At 38.9% G+C, this 21,752-nt stretch overlaps 1 protein-coding gene across 17 annotated transcripts in view; it reads left to right on the top strand.

Moving 5' to 3' along the window:
* The first annotated feature begins 11,562 nt into the window (after nucleotides 1-11,562).
* The window catches only part of pdlim5a (PDZ and LIM domain 5a), a 62,981-nt gene continuing 52,791 nt past the window's right edge, over nucleotides 11,563-21,752 (top strand). For all 17 annotated transcript variants that reach the window (XM_044196731.1, XM_044196730.1, XM_044196729.1 and 14 more), the window contains exons 1-2: nucleotides 11,563-11,713; nucleotides 12,254-12,490. In XM_044196731.1, the coding sequence (XP_044052666.1) occupies nucleotides 12,392-12,490 (99 nt within the window). In that variant the 5' untranslated portion in view covers nucleotides 11,563-11,713; nucleotides 12,254-12,391. The remainder of the gene's footprint in view (nucleotides 11,714-12,253; nucleotides 12,491-21,752) is intronic.

The following is a 21,752-nucleotide window of genomic DNA, read 5'->3' as shown; positions in this document are numbered from 1 at the left end:
CCTTCAAATTATGTTAGATTAAACAGTTAAGATTAAGAGTGTGACTTTTTGGATTTACCTTTTTTAGATTATTTCTCACCAACAGACTAGAGGCTGCCCATTCTCAACATGTGTGACTTCCCAGAGATTTCCTTCAGTAGAGAAAAAACAAAAGAAAAATGTTGGCAACATGTTTGTTACACAAGCTGAATGAGGACAACTTTCATTCAGGTGCCAGATGATTTTTCAAGATACAAAAATTCAGACTAGGCTAACTTACTTTTAAGCTTGTTAATAAACACTAATAAAAAACAATGTGCAGTTCATGTAGTCTTCACATTAGAAACGGCCACAAATAATACCGTTCACAATGTAACTACAACTGCCACAAAATGAAATTAATTATCAATACACAACATGAAATGTGCAGGCTAACTAACAAAATACTGCGCATATAAGCTATAGTATATAACATTTAATTTATAACTTCTAGCATGGAAACAATACAATTGTAAGGTCAAGTCACTAACGTAGCCATACAGCTAGCGCGCTCGACATGCCCAGATTATTTTAGCTATGGAAGCTAGCGTTAGTTAGCTGACTTACTTTCTGACATAAATAACCTTGTAAACATTAAAAATGCCACCACAAATGAACATAAATTTAACATAAATATATAAATGGCGCTTGTACACTTTTCCTCACCTGCAAAAACAGCAAAAGATCAGTCTTAGATGAATACAAGACTGGGCTGTTAACCCCGACTGTTCTATGTTCAGGTTGGGCTAACGTAACAAAGCCGCTACTGCCATCTACTGTTTTACAAGTGACACAAAGCATTTTAAATGATAATAACCAGAAGAATAATTGTGGAGGGGCCAATGTAATAACACAAACTAATACAATAGTAAATCTGGGCATAATATTAACCACTAAAATGTCCAGGGTGCATCATGTTCATCTGTCACTTTCTTTCATATTAACTTGACAGCTTACACCAAAAAGGGACCACCTTCCAGCACTCACTATATAGAATACAGTCTTGTTTGGAGAAACAAATTCCCTTTTGTAATAAATGAATTATGGTCAGATAATTTATTTTAATATACTGCAAGATTTTGCATTCTTTCCATACTGTCATTGTCAACATTATCAATGCTATCGATGGGGCCCTTTTTCTTTAGGAGGTTTATGAACACACACAGACCTGTAGGGAACCACAGCAAATGAGGTATGATTCTTAAATTAGGTATGATTCTTTTGTTTGTTCACCTGGTCTGGATCTTCTCCATGTCCTCTACAGACAATAACTGTTTTTTTTTTTATATGTCTTTCCTTGTTTTGGGCTGATTGTGTGATGTGTTTTTCATGCCACACTGATGTTTGTATGATACATTTTTATCTCAAGATGCTGTTTGTTGCTGTTTCATGTACTGCTTTTCTTTCCTTTGTCCTACTGTGATAATGCCTAAACATACTTCCTGCAGGTACAATAAAAAGTATTAATTCAGTGTCAGCATTAGACATTTGTGGCCAGCTGAAATGAGTGTCTCAACTCACTTTGACGGTGTTTAAACTGGGGTTTGTTTTCACCAAAATTGTGCTCTTAAAGTTAATAAACCTGTGTAGAACTCTAGTCTGCTTTGCTGCAAAAATATGATTCTACAATTAGGTTCTACAAATAACTGTATGCATATTGCTCTAAATGTACATATTGACAAACTATGACAAACTATGCTAATTGTTGAAAGAAAGTGATAGCTAGTAGGTTTTACCATCCACATACCACGTCCATTTAATTTTTATAAATTTAAACTAAATTTAGTCCGTTTTGACAATTAACTGACTTTATTTAGAATAATTAAGTACAATTAAAAGACACGTCTGACTGTCTGCCTCTAGCTACACTGATATTGCATGTACGCACATGGGTGTGTTCCCTCAAGATGCTTCATGAAATCCCTGGTCTCAGCGGAGGTTTGAATTGATCTGACTGTCCAAAGCAGAAGGAACATACTCGTCTTTCGCTGGAAGGAGAGATGGATAGTCCATTTTTAGGGCACCATATACATGCCTTTTTCACAGCACACTTTTTGACATTTTGGGTGGCACGGTGGAGCAGTGGTTCGCACTGACGCTTCACAGCATCAATAGTCTGGTGACCTGTGCAGGGTGTACCATGCCTTTTGTCCAGTGTGAGCTGTGATCAGCTCCAGCCTCCCGTGACCCTGCATAAGATAAGCAGCATGGATGGATGGATGGATATTTTTAAAACGTCACAGCAGGGAAGCATAGGTGTAATTAATGCCATTAATAATGGATACATAGTTATGTGTGCCAGTTCCAGGTCTCTGATATTTTGCATGTTGGCCATCTGAAGGAGCTTTTATTAATGTTATCAATTACACCTGTGCTGCTCAAAATGTCGGCATGAAAAAATCCTATTGTTATTGGAGAGAAAATACTGGCTCATGAGTACCGGATTAAGATGATTCCTGGTACAACATACTACACCATACCATATTATGAATTGTGGAATATGGTTATTTCATATACAATAACAGTAAATAGCCACCAGAGGGATGTAGTGAATCATGTTTCTGAAGGCTATGAATTTACCCAATATGGAAAATGGTGCAGCTTCTTTCTTACTTTTCTTCTTTCTTTCAGTAACATTTCCAACAGTGGAGTAATTTTAGAAAGGCAAGTAAGAGAAAAGAGTAATATGTCACATTAACTTACACTCATGCAGTAGGAAAATACTCTATGTTCCTCATTTAAGATGTGCCCCTCCCCACAAACATTCAGACAACTGAATATGACACTTTAGAGAAGTTAGAAGATATCTCATATTATTATTATATTACTATAGTATACTATATTACTATAGTCTTACTGATGCTGTTTTTGTAAGAGTTTTGCCTGAAGGGCAGCAGACTACTTGTTTTTTGGACCAGAGTTTGAAAATGTTTAAATATACTGCATGTTTCATTAAAAATCCAGCTGATGCTAAATCGCAGCTGGTGAGACTTTTAATAAACCATAAGACGATGGACGAAATGCACCATGTCCATGCACACTACAACTTTATGACAGACAGACGTACGTGGGTGTATGTGTGACTGTGTGTGTGTGCAGGGAAGCATGAGCGCGTGGAGTGAAACCAAGCCTGCTCCCAAATGAAACTGGAGATCCATAATAACCAGTTAACAAGCAGAACTGGCCTCTGATGTAAGTCATACCTGGCAGGAGACTCCTCTGCCTTTATGAGAACGGATGCGGCCACTTTTATTATGACAAGCTCATCATGCCAGTGCAGGGTGATGCTCTATTTGACCGACCCCGCCTGCTCACGCATACGTGCGAGTACACTCACCAGTCTGAGGTTTTTTAATTCGTACTATACAGTATCTGGAAGTGCTGGCTTCCTGTAAAGATATTTATAAATTAATAAAAGGAGATTTCGCATAATAATTCCATTTCATTCTTGTATTCTTGTATTCTTGGTCTACGTTTTCTTTCAAACCCACCTTAACTCTTTCACCCCATGAGTAAAAGACTTTTTGTTAAAGGTTTTCTTCCCTCATCATGATAAGTGCGTTTACAAACAAAAAGACTTTTGCAATCAGGGTATGTTGAACCCACTCTCCGGCTGAGTGCGTAATGACGTTGCTCCATCACTGAGGGGCCTATCCCGCAAAGAGCTCAATAAGTGGCTGCGTATGTCTAATGAAGGGAAAATTGTCCCGGGACACCGGAGAGGACACTGACCAGAAGCAGGAGCGAGACTCAACGACACGGTAAGTAACACCTGCTTAACCCACGGTGAACACATAGAATGCCTAGTTTTTGTGGTGTATTTTGGGTACATTTTGTGGTTGTCAGTCGTCGTTTCCTGGGTGTTTTGTTTCCACTTTTATAACAAAATCCAATAGTAAAGTTCGACGCTGAGTTATTGTATGGAATGCTAGGTTATATCAGTTAATCTAATTGCCTACAAGAATCTGTTGCAACTGTGATCTTTCTACAAAAACCCTCAACCCTGTTTATTTCAAGTGGCAATCACGGTCATGCAGTCACTGATGGTGTCAGTGGTTTTTTATGGTAGCCTACATATTTGGTGTATTTGATCAAACTGGTGTTACACATGTTTGATGTTTAAGTGCCGTTGCAACAATATCAAAAATGAAAATCATTAATGGTTTTTGCAAGTAAAATAAATGAAATGAAGATAGGGCAGATGGAGAGAAGATCATGTAAAAATTAGGTTAAATTGAGTGAAATAAAATAGAAAATGTGGAATATATATATATGTGTATATATATATATATATATATATATATATATATATATATATATATATATATATACGTGAGAGAAAGAGGGAGAGAGCTGTGTGGGTGTGTGTGTGGGGGGGTAGTATTGCTTTAGTCTGTGCTGAGTGGAGCAGATGCTTTGATCTCCCCTTGAGACCCTGCTAATACTAAAGCGTTGCCTCTGGTCACTGATATATGGGCTACAATGGCAAGTGTGTATACACACACACACACACACACACACACACACACACACACACACACACCCTACAGTATTTGATTAAACATAGGTTGAGGTTCAGTTGATTCATTTGTCTTTCATCAATTCTTTAGCATCACTTTCTTCTCATCTTCCCATCATTCTGTGATCTTATCTGCCCTACGTCACCTCCTTTTCTTTATATCCTGTTTTAATTTTTTCCCTCAGTTTCTGCACTCAATACAGAACAGCTGCTGTCTACTAGAGAGGAAAGAAGTAAAGCATTGGAAAAGCACAGAAGTCTAGCCTCAGCACCAAAAATGTGGTGTGTGTGTGTTTCTTTGTCTTATTTATGCTTATGGGTTTATGGGTGCACATTTTCCAAAAAGGAAATAGAAAGCACACCATCCATACATAATTCGTTATCCACCAAAGCCTGTGTCATGTCACTGCGGCTGATGTAATAAATGTAGTCTGAATGAGGCATATCTATCATGAAAAGTTATGACAAACTGTCAATTCAGAAAACTGTAGGCAATAACACACACAAGTGTATCTGTGATATAATCAGCACTCGTTCCATTAGATTTTACAGGGCATTATGAGCTGTATCAGAGGGAAATTTTATTTGGTCACATTGCCATGGTTTGAAGGATATTTCTTAACTCCATGCAAGATTAAAGCGTTGTCCTAATTATATATACTATATACTACACTACCACTATAAAATATGCTCTAATTGCCATGTTGTTTTGGCAGTTAGTATACACAAAAAATGTGTACCTTACCGTTTTGTATACAGGAAATTATTCTAGATGTGCGCCAAAAGACGTCAGTGATACCACAGTTGTGGAAAGCTACTGCCAGTTTCAAATTTGGAATCTTAAAAACCAGAAAGCAAAATGTTTTCCAAAGATTTAATAATTTATTTTTTGTTTTCCAAGAAGCTCCTGGAGCTGTCTCACCACTGCCCACAATTTGTTTTAATTTTTCCAGCTGTTCCATTTCTGTTATGCATTGCATTGTGGTGGAAAAAAAATTTTCAGTGTCAACTTGGGTTGTCCCCCAGTGAGGAATGCCCAGTTAGTGTCAGATCAGACCCACACCCAGCTCCAATAACGAACATGAGTCTCCTGTTTTACCTGTAAGACTCACATTGTTTTAATGCTTTGTTCACCATCTCTGTTGTGAAAATATGAGATTTCCACCCAGTCAGAGAAATAAAAAGTGTATGTCTTGGTCATAGTTTACTTCTAAAACATTAGCACCCTCCTGCTGGGTTGCTGACAGAGCTGTCAGCCAAAGAGTCAATCACACTGGACAGCAGTAGAGGAGGTTGTACCAGTGTCTGGTTCAAAAGTAGTTTAGCCAAATTCTCTAGCAGTCGGGAGAGCATCGGAGCAGAGAACAGAAACGAGTCGCACTTCCCTCCGTTTCTATTACCCCTTTCTGTTTCCATCACAGTTAGTTTTGTAGTTAAAACTGGGTTTGCAAAGTTAACAGCCTGTCATGCTGTAGCTCCTGTGATGCAGCTAAAACAAAAGTGCAGTGATTCGACTGACAAAATGTGAGCCGACTCCGGATCTTCCAGACTGACTCGAGTCATCACACTACAGCTTTACTGTCAACACACTACAAGCTCAAAACACAAATAGACATAGTGTACTTCAGTGTGGGACACGGAACATTTCTATAAAGACCTGCTAGTGTCTCTGTAGACGCTGCAGTGTTTGCTACAACCCCACAGTTAAATGGTGTTTGAGCAAACAACACACAGATGATTTTGCTCATCCTACTGTGCTCATTAAAGTTCATGACAATCTGCTCATTAGATTTTTATTCACTGTGTAAAAATGGAAATTTATGCCTGAGGGTGGTGCTACAACAAAGGAGAGGTCAGTGACTTTAAGGTTTATCACTCTGCTTCCAAATAGGGGTTGGAAGGAACCATTAAGAGCAGCTGATCCCAACAGTTTTAAAGTGGTGGACGTTCTCTATGTAATTTGTGTACTGTATGTCTCAGAGGCATTACACTTGGCTTTTAAAATGCTTCTCTTTGACTGACCCAGACTTGACTCAAACATTAAGCACTTGTGTGTATATTTGTGGTCTGTGTGTGTGTGGCACTTGTGTGTATATTTGTGGTCTGTGTGTGTGTGTGTGTGTGTGTGTGTGTGTGCACCTGTGTGTTCATGTCTCTGTGGGGCTGAAGCCAGATTTCTCTCAGTTTATCTTTCTTAGGATGGACAATTGTTTGGGCTGAGCTATCGGTTTCCCAGTGTGCTTGTCTGTCTATCTCTGTCTGTCTGGTTGGCCGGTAAGCAGGGAGGCATATTTTCCACTGTGAAAGCGAGCAGTTATAAACAGTGACTGAGCTCAGACCGGAGATACTGGGTTCTGCTAATAAGCTCATCTCTGGATTCCAGGCATGCTTTCCGTATTTATGTTTCTTAGAAATGCTGAAAGCATGCCTTATTAAAATTTGAACATTACTAAAAACATGTGAGTTTGTGGGTACTGTACATTTCAACAGACGTAGTCACACTGAATTTTGGACATTTACAACCTAGAAGATAGTTATATCTTTTGTGCATTAAATCAAGACAAAATCACATTTTTGGATGTTTTACAGATTTAATTTCATATGTTTCAACGGAAACCTATGGCATAAAGAACTCGGTTTCCTTGACCAGAACAATGTACAAGTAATCTTTGCCCATATCTAAGGCTAACTCTGTTTTTTACACACACACACACACACGCACACACATATATATATATATATATATATTACATGTAATGCAATAATAATTGGGGAAACAGTCTATAAACACTGTCACAAGTGTTGTCTGGTGTTTCTGTATACTTCCCATTAGAATGCATTTGACTAATAACTAATATGCATTAATTTCTACTTAACTGAGTAGAATACTACCATTTTTACTGACTGCACTAGCAAAAACCCTGGGAAAGAAAAGGCTACTGCACCAACTCTACCCCTGACTGTGCAGTATTTACAGAGATGATCTGGGGGATTAGTTAGGCTTATATCAGTGTGGAGGGGTCAGACTGATTAGATGGCTGGCAGACAAAGAGTCTCCCCGATATAAACAACCTTACGCATGTTTGTCTGTCTACCTATAGATGAGTGTGTGTACACCTGTGAGTGAAAGCAATGTTTGTATACAGAATAGTTTGTGTGATTATGGAGTTTTTTGTTGTTCTGTGATTTGTGTGTGCCCTCTCACTGTAGGTTATTTTGGCTGGAACATATCAGGAAAATATGTTCAAGACAGGAAATTTTTGAATATTATAAATTTGACTGAAAGGATTTCAAACTAATTTAGAATTAATGCTATTCGGACCACAGCTGTTGTCTTCAGTTTTGACCTCAAACATATGATTTATACACAAGAGAGATTGTATGTATGTGTTGTGTCCCTCCAGGTTGTCTGTGTGTGTGTATGTGTGTGTGTGTGTGTGTGTGTGTGTGTGTGTGTGTGTGTGTGGGCAGCTGGCAGAATAGGGGGGCGGGTGTCCCCTGTTCATTCACGTGGATGACACATTAAATTCCACTTAGAGGGGCAGATCATCATACCATTAAGGGGTGGAGTTTTATCTCAGTGTGTTTGTGAGCATGTGTTTTTGGCTGGGGGCTGCTAAGCTGTGATCATTAAGCATGTGGAGAGGTGAGCATATGGGGACTGGAATAGACCATTTGACAGAACAAAGGACTGTCAGGGTGTCTGAGGTTTCGTGCTGTAGCACACTCTCTATTGTTAGTGTTTGATATCATTATCCTGTGGCTCACAAATCTCCTTTGTTCTCTCTGTTACAGTTTTGGCCATTGGCCATTTTTGACAGTACAAGCAACTGATCAAATGTCTTAAGACAGTGAAATAGACTGGTTGGCCCATGGGAGGGCCCATATTTTAGAAATGATATCTTCATGGGACTCAAAACCAAAACTCTTGTGACATGGGAATGGGACATTGAGACATGATCTAAGTGCAATTTACAGTAATTTATTATTCTATGCTTTGATTGGATCAACCTTTTGGTTGTTACTTGGAAGGTTGTTTCATTTGTATCCTTAACAGGTAGACAACCTATGCGAACCCTGTCTTTACAGGACCTTTTCATTTTTCACCCACTCTCAAAATACATCTTCAAGTTTAAAATGGTCATCCTAAAGCAAATTTTTTGTGTGCAGTTCTCCTAAAATATATACGTGATTCTGTGAGAAAGCATATTCTGTAATACACATGGTTTATACATTTTATTTAAAGTGGATTTAAACAGGTCAAACTATCTGTTAATCCTCAGGATTAGTATTTATAGTGATTCTAAACCAGCTGAATATTATTACCCTAGTGGGACATTTTACATAATCAAGCCCTAAAAAGAATGACAGGGTCCTTTTACTTTAACTTTAATAATTTTCCTAATGTTGACCCAGTATTGTAGTTGCCAAACATTAGCCATACCGCAATAATCTGTCATCATCATGTTTTCCTTACTTGAACTACATAGTTTTAGTTGCCCAAACCTAACCATACCTCATGCAAACAAACTGTTTTTGTCATTTCTGTATGAGGACTTCATTTTTAAAGACTATGTTATTCATTAAAATACATACTCTTTTTCCCCGCACATTTATGACTATATATATTTTGGCTATATAAATACTTCATTCAGTGTATTTTACTTCCTACAGGACCCAGGTTCAATATCATTGACCTAACCTTTTACCCTGCTCTCTCTCTCTCTCTCTCTCTCTCTCTCTCTCTCTCTCTCTCTCTCTCTCTCTCTCTCTCTCTCTCTGTGTGTGTGTGTGTCTTACTCTGTCCCTCTACACCTGATTTCCTGTTGTTTACCTTGGTACCCTGTCCAGGCATACAATGTTAAGTGTTATAGGATGTTATGGTAACTGTTTTTGTGGCCGGTTGTTGCAGGATACAACATATGAACAACGATTAACTAATCATCAGTGTGCAGTGTTTTTAATTAATTTAACAACAGAGACTGCTGGCATTAACCTGGTCTCTACTGGGGCAGGCAGGTCTGAGAAAGGTTAGGTCCCATGGTGTTCGCCAGAGCATCAAACAAGGCTAACCAGGGCTCACTCATTATCCATGTCATCTCCCCATATAAAGATCCTTTTAGTCCTTTTTACAACAGGAATGAGCAACCATCTGTGCTATAGCTTCGAATAAACAGTGTGCCTTTTGTAATTACATTTGCTGTAAAATTTAAGTTAACTCTAACCCCATCAAGACCCCCTCAGCTCTGCAGCGGAAACAGGGTTAATGACTCTGCCGTCTCTGCTCCTCCCAGGGTTTGCTCTGCTATTATTAAAATTTGGCTGTGCTGGAGAGGTGTGCACTGTCTGTGTTAGACACACTGTGGGAACATTCATTAGCAGGCTAATGAAGAACATCCTGTGTTTATGAGTGTGACTTTGTGAGTATTTTATTTTCTCATACTGTGTGTCCATCATGATCTTATCTTAATAAATTATAAATTATAATTTATTATTCAGCTTGCTTCATGGTGCAAAGGTCAAATGTTAGCCTGCTTCCTTCCCCCTCTTGTTCACCATCTTAGTTCTATCACTTTCTCTCTCTGTATCTCTCATTTTTTTCTTGAAGATCGTCATGTTGCTGTCCAGCTACCCTCCTCTCCTCTAAGTGCATGTCCAACTTCTTTCTCAAGCTTCCGCTCTCCATCTCCTCTATTTGTTGATTTTTATATGGGAAATCACATTTTGACTGAGAACTCATCAGGCTGCTATAACTAGCACTGCTATAACAACAGTACAGAGCTATGACTTGGCAAGATGTAATGTCTGTCTATATGTGTGTGTGTGTGTGTGTGTGTGTGTGTGTGTGTGTGGTCAGGGCCAAGAAAGGAATGGGATGAGTGTTTAATTGAGCCACTACTACATCAGCCTAAATACAAAGTCAATATTGATCTGTCTAGGCTAGAAAAGGGGAATGGACAAAAGCCAGTGCAGAAGGAGAAGAACTGCTGGCTGTCTGGACATAAATAATGAGGAAACTGATAAATAAACAAGATGGAAATGATGGTGCTGCACTTAGGCACTAGATTGCTTACATACACCAACCAAAATGTACATCTCCCTAGCAAAATGTACTGAGATTAAGGTTAGTTAATCACTTGATTGGTTATGTTTGGCTCTTTAATGTTTGAAGAGGGAGAGGTAGAGGCATGACACATAAAAAACATTGTAGATTTACACCCCTTATAGTATCCAGTAACTAAAGGTAATTAGTTTAGGACAAAGGAACTATGGGATTGAGAGTAGCATTTAAAAAGTAGGTGACAGTCAATTTAGTGGTAATTTAAAAATTGTTAGTTATTGTTAAAAAGTCAGTGCCACATCACCTGAAGAAGAATCTCATCCTTGCATTGATTCTTGAAAATGCTTCTCTTAGTGTCTTATAGTTGGAGCATCAGAGAAGCAGTAGTGAAACAACCATGTTACAGGAGTTGAACAAAGTGATCCTGCTGAGCTTGTATCCAATCACCATCACCCCAATGTATCATTTAAAGTTACCCTTTGAGAGACCTTTTAATTGAAGCCCTTGGGATGTGTTCTCGTGATCTGGTTACTGCTGGTTCCACCTTAAATGAAGCAGCCTGCAGCACTGAGTCCATGTTCCCAAAATATCCGGATGAAAGATAAACCGTCCCCCTCTCCTTTGCCCCTCTCTCCCTCTCCAATGCCTCTTCTCCCTCCCCTTGTCATTTTCTCTGTGTGCAGTGCTCCCATACTCTTTTCCTTAATCCCCCATTCACCCCCCTTTCCTTCTCCCCCCTTAATTTTTTTTCTGAGCGTTGTCTCCTCCCATCCCCTAATCTCCTACCTCATATCATCTCCTTCATTTCTCCTCCCCTTCTGTGTTCCACTCACTCCACCCATGGGTGATTCCCCTCCTCTTTCTCCTCCCTCTCTCCTCCCAACCTAACCTCTACCCATTCTTCCTCTTGCCTCCCTCTTCTTCTCTCCCCTCCTCCACCTTTCCCCTCCCCTCAGTCATTAGCTGGTATATAAGAGCATTGCATCCCTCTCTACCTCTCTCACACACATACAGTGTGTTTGCTGGGAAGGGGATAGTCCAGGGGAAACTAGGGATTACATTGTCTACCTGCCTGTGAAGGAATTATTTTTCTCTCTGGAATTTCCATTTAACAGGTACGGCCTTTCCATTCACATAATGACTGCACTAAATAGTAGGAAATGTGCTGTAGTTATATTAATGTTAGCTGTGTAATTGTACTCTGGTGAGGGTTTCCTGGGGGGTATTGTAAGTCTTTTATGCTACTGAACTGCTTCAGCAAACTCTAGTATAGTGAGATAGAAATAATATTTTATTTATTTGCATGTGTGTGTGTTTATATTTTCACCTGCCTGTAAGTGTGCAGCCAGTTGTATAATGACATTTTAATCATTTTCTAAATTTTCAGCCATGAAAATTCATGTTCAGTATGTACATTTTTTGTGTGTTTACTTTTAGTGGCTATAACTATAGTGTTTGTGTTGATAATATGTATTTTCTTTTATTTCCTTTTCACTTCTTTCACTTCTTATCTCCTCTCATTGCATTGTCCTCTTGACCCCTCTTGTTCCTTGTTTGAACATCCATCACTGAATTTTCCCTCTCACACCCTTTTGTCTTATATAACCATACAATAACAAATCTATCGTACGCTTTTATTTCGTATCTTCCCTCAGATCTTGGAACAACATCTTAAAGGGAGCCATAGCACGTCTGACCATCGTCATCATCAACACCCAGTGAAAGCATTATTATCACCTGATCACTTGTCAGTAACATCAACACCGAACGCATTTGACATCATCGAGGAGACCATGAGCAGCAACTACAGCGCCACGCTCTTAGGCCCTGCCCCCTGGGGCTTCAGGCTGCAGGGAGGGAAGGACTTCAACATGCCCCTCACCATCTCCAGGGTAAGACTAAAACGCACATAAATGTGAACACACTTTGACAGACACAAACACATGTTGATAGGTCTACTCCAACACACTTTTTAGTATTATCTATTATGCGATAAAAGCACATGTCCCTGTTTTATCTCCACACACATACACTCATTCATCACAGTGCAGCTGTAGCGTGGCATCCCAGCAATGCCATACGGCCGATAAGTGATTAAAACTTATCGGCTGTAGTGAGCAGCTGTAACAAAAGAGTTTTTCTGATTCTGATTCTGAAAAGAAAAGTCATTTCCATGCTTCCTTCCTTCATCTCTTTCTCTCATCCTCCTCTCCATCTCCATGTGTCGCCACATTTCTAGTGTCTCCTTGACTCAACCCCCACCGCCACACTTGTGATAGCTCAACTGAATCATATGCCATCTGTCGTGTATTGACCACACAGGAAACCTTTTCTCGCTCTCTATGCATTCCACTTCACTGTCTGTAGTGAAAGTGCAGCAATCAAAGTTCTGGCACACAAATCTTGGCTTCAGTCCCTCCGCTTGAACAAGTAACTTGATGGTCCCTTGGTTTCTACGCCTTTCACTGTTACCTCTCGTTGCCCTCCCAGTCTGCTGTTCATTCACACATTAAAGTTCACACAAACACAGTATGTTTCCCTCATCTCTTTAACTATAGTATGATCCTGAAACATGATAATCCTTTTCTAGGTTTGCTTAAGCTTCTGTTCTGACAGTGCCACTGCTCATTGGCACACACACAAAATGCAGTGACACCTACAAACAACGCATGCACACGCACACACACACACACACACACACGCACACACACACGCACACACACGCACAAATCACTAACATTGGCAGTGTACAGACTTATAGCAACATGAGACTGATGATAAATGGCTTGCCAGGTCCTGTGCCAATCCCCCTTGGGGTCACTTCGGTTTGCCATTTTTGTGTTATTACTTTGGATGTGATACTTTTCCCACTAACTGAAGCCATGTGAATTCTTACCACAGTTGTGTGTTTGTGTGTGTGTGTTTGTGTTTGTGTCTGGGAGTGTGTGCATGCTCTCAAACTTGTGGGAGACGCTATCTGAGTAACTGAGAGAAAAAATGACAGACAGAACACAGAAATAGAAAAAGAAAGTGAGACAAGCTAAAATTATACAAAATCAACTGTGTGTACACAATCTTGACATGTGGATGCTGTCACATGTGAAATAACAAATTATGAGAAAAATATTTTGCATTGCAAATAATGTATTCTAAAGAAATCATGCCCATACGAAAAAAAGATGATAAATGGAAATAAATGGTGATGTTGATGTTGGTCAGTGAAGGTTTTCTTATTCCCAGAGAAGTTGGCAGTACCTAAACTATAATTGTCTCAGCAGCCCACTCTGACCTTTACTGCAGTATCACAATGACAGTTATATGGTTTGAGGTTTCAAGACATTGGCAGGAGTGTGAGTAAGTACTGGTGCAGTTTTGGGTGCTGATATAGTAAATGTTTGCTAGGTCTGCTTAAGACCATGAAGTGTACAGTAAGTGAATAACACGAATTAGCTTTTATATTTATGTGTAATTCCAGATTAGGGTCAGGTCACATCTAAAAATTCCACGTCCTGTTTTTCAATAAAACAGTCAAAGTGAAACGAGAGTAAAAGAATAATCTTGTATTTCTTTTTCTGTGTAACAGAGTACTGTTAGTGGTGGTTACTTTATTGTGCATCAAAAGGTGTAAACAAAAACTTTAGCCAATGAAACCAACACAAAAAATCTGCCCTCGTCATCATCTGCCCAACTGATATCCCATTGGTTCACAGTTTTGAATACCTTCTTTATGTCCCAACTCTCTATCTTGTTTTGAATATAAAAGTCTCAAAATGCCATTTGATTGTATTCTTTGTTAAAAAAAAAGGCCAGTTGTATCCAAAGCAATGCATTGTGTGGCAGTTTCTTGATGAAAAACAACAACAACAAAAAACAAGAATATTGTAAAACAGAACAGAAGTGCATCTGGTTTGGAAAGACTTAAACTAAGTGACAGGTGGCCATTATTTAACTTCTCTAAAAGGAGAGAAATGTAGATTAGCATAGGACAGGGAGAGGAGGAGAGCTGGAGACTGAACGTAAGGTGATATTGATATGCAGTACATATCATGGGAATGAATCTACTCACTGTATACAGAGACTAAGTGTAACTTGAGGGCTGATGACAGCCAGTCTATATGATGTCACTCAATAGGTCATCTATCTAGATCTGCCTTTCTGCCCCCCCCCCCATACTTATAATACTTTCATCCCTTCATACCTTCCTATTTGTTTTCTCCCACTCGCTATATATAGCTATGTGCCTGTCTGTTACGTTTGTCTGTGGCTGTTAGATCTTATGTAAGTCATGACTCACTCCTCACAAACAATATAGTTCAGTCTAGAAACAAGAATCAAACCAAACCCTAATCTGATCCAACCTATTAAATCCAGTTTATCGTGATGAAGGGCAGTGCTTCTGACCGCTAATCACTGACACATACACATACATGCTCATATGCACTGGCACACACAACAGAAACACTCACAGAGATTGCTCTCTGCCTGTTTAACCATAGAGTTGGTTCTAAGAAGGTACCACAGAATAGGGGTTATTAGAGAATGCAGCACAACTGCCAAACCACACTTACCCTAACAGCTGCTGTTGCTGAGCTCTATAGGTATGTGAATATACTGTGTGAAACACAGTATATGGCACAAGTCGTCGCCACTGTATTATCACATTGTACCGGTATTGCATCATAGTAGATGTAACCGGAACTGTACGTCCTGAGCTATCTGCCCAGTGACTGCTGTTTGTGCAAATTGTTCTCACTACTTCTTTTTCTTTTCTTTTACGGTGCAGAAAAAACTGTTTTATAACAGGCCAAGATTGACAGTGCTTCTTCTCAAGTGCCAATGAAACGTTTTACCACAGCATTCCACTTTGACATAGTCTACAAAAGGAGATACTTAGAGAAGAAAGGAAGATATTTTAGTAAAAGCAGGCATTGTGAAAGAGAGGAGTTCTCCTCAAGTATATTTATTGATAGCCTTCAGTACCTTGAACGTATCCTGCATTAGTTAAGCATGGTTTTACAAATAATACTCTACATAGTCGTACACTGTAATCCACAGCAGCAAAACAGCTGGACAGTGTAACAGTCTAATTTAGATTTATGCATGCTGATGCTCTTATTCAGTGTGGATTTCAGTAAGAACTCAGGTAAGGGTCTTGTTCAGGGACAAGTGGCTGTTGATAGGCTTAAAGAGAGTAATGGAAGTGGCGTGCAAGCTGTAATAGTTAGGTTACACGATTGTCTCTATAAGCACTAGACTACCTTAATACCTTATCTTTTAGTGGAGCAACCATTTAATGGATACGCTGCTGAAAAGATTTTGTAGAAAACAGCCTGCAGAAGCACCCCAGTTACCGTTAATCCTCATTAAAACCATTTATTGTGAAATCCATTTACTTGTTTTACAGATCAAAGGATTTTCAAGAACAAGGTCCCTCATGTGTAGAGACAAACAATAGCTTACCTTCTATTCCCAGTCAAATTTACAACACAGTGAATCAATATTTAAACCTTTCTGAGGGCAACCCATTTACAGGATCCACTGCTAAAATAATTTAAGTGAGTGCAGCCCAGGGGAGCCTGTGCATTACGCTTCCAAGAATAGATGCATCATTTCACAGGACAGCTCCAATGACCACACCCGCTCATTAGACAAACTGGTCTCGGATCTGTCCCCCTGTTTTAAGAACTCCTGGGTCTAGGCTGAATATTGCCCAGAGGGCATCTTGGGTATTTCAGAGACTCCAAGTATAAACTGCAACTTAATGCCAGGATAGATAATTTAGATTTGACATTATTTAAGGTTGGGAATCCATTTATTTCTCTTATTTAATGTTGTTTGAATCAAATATACGTATATGCAGTAATACATTTTGGATGTAAAGTGTCCATTTTTATTTATACATTTCATGAGAATTTGAATTTCTTTGCGTTCTGTTCTATGCTTAGTCCACACTAATGCATCTGAATGTCATCACTGGATAAATCCTTCCTCTAGAACTCTATATAGAAAAGTCTGTAAAGTTAAAAACAGGTTTTCAAGAATTGGTAATCACACGTGATAAAGTTTGTGCTATGACTCCAGCAAGATGACTGGACAGCTAATCTATATTAAAACCTTTTTCGTGGAAGAATGCAGTTCCTGGACCCAGCCTCCCCGGAGATGCTTTTCAAACAAGCGATGATAACAACTGACCACAGTGATGGGTCTATTTAAAAGACTGTATAGTCTCTGTCTTTTCTGCCTCCCTCTTACAGTACTTGCTCTTACACTCACATTGCATCACTAACAATTAATCACTATTCCTGTGTGCATTGACGTGATAGTGAGCTGCTGTAACAAAAGAGTTTCCCCTCGGGGATCAATAAAGTATTTCTGATTCTGATTCTGATTCTGAACCAGGTGTCAAACCTGTAATGTTGCAAACTTTGTGACTTAACCTTTCATACCAGACCACCAGAGCCACGGACAGCTTGTTCATGTGACTTAATAATACTTAAATCTGTCTTAATCAAACAAGTCCCATGCTTCCCTCTGAGTATCTATCTTAGTGAAATAGTCCCACAGCCAGAATCAACAACTTATCATTTCCTCTCCCACAAATCAATCTGTCAGTGCTTATGTGTGTGTGCTTTGTTGGGACAGACTTGTTGTATTTGGACAATGTAACAGACTAGACTTTTCTGTGTTCACAGCGCTCGACAATTAATCTTACACTCCTTAAAATTTGTGAGATCTAACGTTGCATTTCAAGATGTGGCGTTCAGTTCTTGTGGTTTTTTGTGCTGTCACTATTCTTTTATTATTTTTAAGCGCTTGTGAGGTTGGTTTGCATCATTATATGAACTGAGAGAAAAGAGAGGGATTACTTTTTTGAAATATTCTCATCCCTCCATATTGCATGTTGACAGTTATTTGTTCCTACCTGACTAAGGCATTTCTGTCTTCACCGGTAATGGCTAATGACTAATCTGTTGTTAAAAGCCCTCAGTGTCACACATGCCAATACAGGAACCATGCTGAAATGAAAATAACACCTTAAATACACCTTAAAAACCTTTACAGTTTTTCATACAGGGTCACATTTGTTCCAGTAATTATAATGTTGAATTATAATTTATTTTTGTTAAGATTTCAAAATAACTTACACTAGTTGAAAGGCTGCTTCAGTGATTCATGTTAGATAGTGACCAACTCTTACGAAGGATTTCATCAAGTCACTTACCTATAGTGGTCAGTTGAAGGACATAATAATAAAATATAAGACACTGAAAGAATAATCCTTAAAAACACGTGACACACACAACATACCTGCACAATTTATCTCCTTAATTTGAGTAGCACATGTTTTTGAAGGAGGCTATTTTAGTGTAACTGGAATGAACAGAATTATGTGAGGCCAGAAAACTTTTATAACCCTGGCAGACAGGCACAGCCAGATCATAACATGTACTGCAGTGAACTCACAATAAAGAGACTTGAATACCCTATTGTTTAATGCAGCTATAATGTATTTTCCACAGTAGCTGATCATTTCCGCCATGTCTCCTCTGCCTTCCTCACAGGATACTGGCCTCATGGCCGGTATCATGTTTATTCATAATAATATTGGTTGACTGATAAACTTAACTCTTAAACTGATAAATAAAACTTTAATGGCTGTGGGTTAGGAGATCAATAAAAGGAAAATAAATCTGTTGGTGTAACAGCAGTAGCTATCCTCTTTCCTCTGGCTTTTCAGTATTTGCACTTGATGCTTTGTTTGGACATTGTGCAGTGAACTCATGCCTACTGGCATAATGGAAGACAAAACTAGTGATGATAATATTTAAATAAGAGTAAATTTCAACAAGCTTTAATTAACATTTACAAATGTGTGCTGGTGGTTTGGCCCTGAGAGTTAGTTTAGTCAGTTTACTGTCCATTTCTTATGGTACAAGGGGAATCAAAAAGCTAGCTTTTTCTCTAAATATGCAATTTTAAGGTATCATTCAACTGCCACTATGACCAGAAACCCATTGATACTTATGCCTTACTAAACATTCAAGCAGTTTTTATTCCCAGAGTCTCTGGATGGATGTCTCACCCTCTGAGCTACAAACCTACTTGATTGAAAACATACTGAGTAATAACACTCACATCATTTCTTCAGAATATAAGGAAATAATTGATACTCTAACTCATTTTAATTATTTTTGGCCAGGTTTCTCCTTTCAGACGTCGACTATAGCATTCATTTAGAACATATTATAAACAAGTTAAACATGATATAACTGTAACTTAAAACCACCATTTTGGATTAATTACACTGTAAGTGTGTGCCACTGATGACTCACAAGTAACTTACTGAGCATTCATATGGAATAAGAACAATCCAGTCTTGTGTTCAAATGGCTGTATTCCTGAATGTGTGTTCACCAGCTCTGCCAATGCTAAGTCCCCCAGCACCATGACAATCACATCATTGAGTCTGGCTGTGAATGCTGGCTTGTTCGCTTCTAGTTTAGCAGTTAGCTTTTACAATGTAAAATAATGTCATGTGAATTTGTTGATGCTGGTATTTCTGGGGTTTTTTTGTACAATATAGCCTTCTGTGACATATATAACCCATCACTTCCTTTCCATGTAAATGCCCGTGTAAAGGAAAAACCCACACTTCAGTACTTGAATACCGTGAAACTCATAAATATGACATGGTTTATGCTTTCCAGCAGGTTTATTGTGACAGAGTTTATTTTGTTGGTGTGTTCACTTTTCCTTGAGCTCCCTTGTCCACTACTACTTACACAGTTAGTGATATCTTGTTTTTCCTAAAATTACTTAAAGGAACCCTGTGGAGTTTTATTAGCGCTATGGAGAAATGTTGTTATGAGTGGACCCCCGTTGTGTTTTTTCTCGTGCTTGTGCACAATGACGCAGGTAACGCTGTACACATTCCTGCCAACTGTGTCACACAATTCCACTGATTTACAGGTGGCAGTAAAGCGGCAAAAAAATGCAGCAGCGCCCCAGAAAAAGCGGGGAAGAAGAAGACTGCTCGCCAGTAAACATGGGTGTGAACAATGCAGCTTTCAAATTTTTCAAAAAATCGGCTCTGCAAATGTTTTACGAGGAAGGAAATACATTCAACCCATTTGTCAGACCTCAGGCATACACACAATGCATTTTGGTGAGTAACACTGAATGTAAACAGAAACTTTGTTCACCATACAACTTCACAGGGCACCTTTAAGCATTTACTTTCAGCTTCAGGTTTAGCACATTCATTGTATTATCTTTATTTGACAACTCATCAATAGGATTATTATCAGCTTGTATCAGAGTTGGATTACACTTGAATGGGGAGGCTGCTTGTAAGTATGGCAGATCTCTTGGCCAGATTCTCAATCTCATGTGCAAAGCTTTATGTTTAATTTGTACAATGTGTTTTTGTGGGTTTGGCAGTTGTAGCTGCAGTGAGTTATCAATGGGAACTCAATCTGATATTGCGTTTTCTTATTAGCGTGTCTTGCATTAACATACAAGTCAGTCGGTGATTATTAGACACCGGTGCACACATAACTTTAGGGGAAGAAACTGTTATTTTTTTAGATGCTTTCATTAGATTAAAGTATGTGTGTGTTAGTGCACCAGCATGGGGGTGTACATGCATGGGTACACATGCACATGTGCAAACACACGCTATGCCTATACTGTTACAGGAATGTTCAATCATTTAGAGAGATCCGCTAGTAGGTTGAGGCCCTTTAAAAACTTAACTGTATAACATTGTATTGATTCTAACTCCCAGTTAGAGCGCTGCCTTTTCTATAAAGAATATGATGTCCAGAGTCTCTATTGTATTCTTATCTCCATTTTCTACTTTATCATGTTGTATCATGTATGGCATACTGTAAATCCATTGTCAGGTTTTTAATATATGACTAGCCTGCAGTAAGGTGTACTGTACCTTTCTACAGTATACATTAGTGATGCAATGGGCTTTAGATTCTTTCCTCTGAAAGAATCTCATCATTTTCAAGAACTTGACTTTTAAGCCTCAAGCAATCACTCTGCCAGCATCAAACTGCAGCCAAGAGATGGAAGTGAACTGCACTCTGTAACAGCTGAGAAAGAGCAGTAGATTTTATTGGATGAACACTAGATCCTGTTGCAGGTATTTCCATGATACTGCTGACATAACTGCATGATTTACCTCATTCAGGAGCATAAATTGTAAATGAAACATGGCCTAACACAGTTTACTACGTGTTACTGATGGATCATATAACTAGGTTGAAACTAGGTCTGTCCCTGCTTCTGTCTCCTGCACTTTCTTAAGCTTCCCCTTTCTCTCTGCTAACTTTTTCCATCTCTGTCTTTGTACATCCTTCATTAATCTTCCTCACGCTTATGTTTCTTCCACTCTGTCTCATACCCTTCAAACTCTGTGCTTCTTCGTCTAACTTTTGTTGTTGTTATTTTGCTGTTTACTTTGTTGCCAAGAGAATCTCAGAACCGCAGCGGTCATGTTATTTTCCTGCACAAGTTTAATTTTAATATGCATACTCTGGTCATAAATGAGGAACTAATGTTATGATAAATAATTATATTAATAGAAAAGTATTACACAAGGGTTCTTTGACCATTTTTCCTAATTACAATTTTCTGATGGATAACACCACCAGTTATGGGTGTGGAAAATGTTACAGTTGTTCCCCCAGCACGATTACTATCACTGTCAATTCAAATATACAGTACAGGGACATTTCTTGTCCTGCAAAAATCACCCTATAAGATAACCTACTGGATGTCTGGTCCTGAAGCAGCACAATCTAAGTGAAATAAATATTTCTGAAGGCTGGTATATGGAAGCAGCTTTTGTGGATGTTTGAGTTAAAAGGAACAATCTAAGTATTTGTGTCTCCTGCTCTCAGAGTTTATCATAGCGTGATGTGAACCATCTGCCTGTCATCTCTGTCACTTCTTGTGCTGAAAGCAGGCATTGTTCAAAGCACTCAAACTGGTCAGTGTATGTTCAAACCAGACAGTGTTTCAGCACTCCAGCAAGCCTTTATTGCTATGTGTTGGAACCAATTTTTTTTTTCAAAGCACTTAAACCAGACAGCGTATGTGTTGAAAACTGACGTTGCTGGAAGCATAATGGCAAGTTCATCT

Source organism: Siniperca chuatsi, linkage group LG5, assembly GCF_020085105.1.
Source record: "Siniperca chuatsi isolate FFG_IHB_CAS linkage group LG5, ASM2008510v1, whole genome shotgun sequence".
Taxonomy (NCBI): domain Eukaryota; kingdom Metazoa; phylum Chordata; class Actinopteri; order Centrarchiformes; family Sinipercidae; genus Siniperca; species Siniperca chuatsi.
The sequence above is the reverse complement of the archived record's forward strand: the minus strand, read 5'-3'. Positions and strand labels throughout refer to the sequence as shown.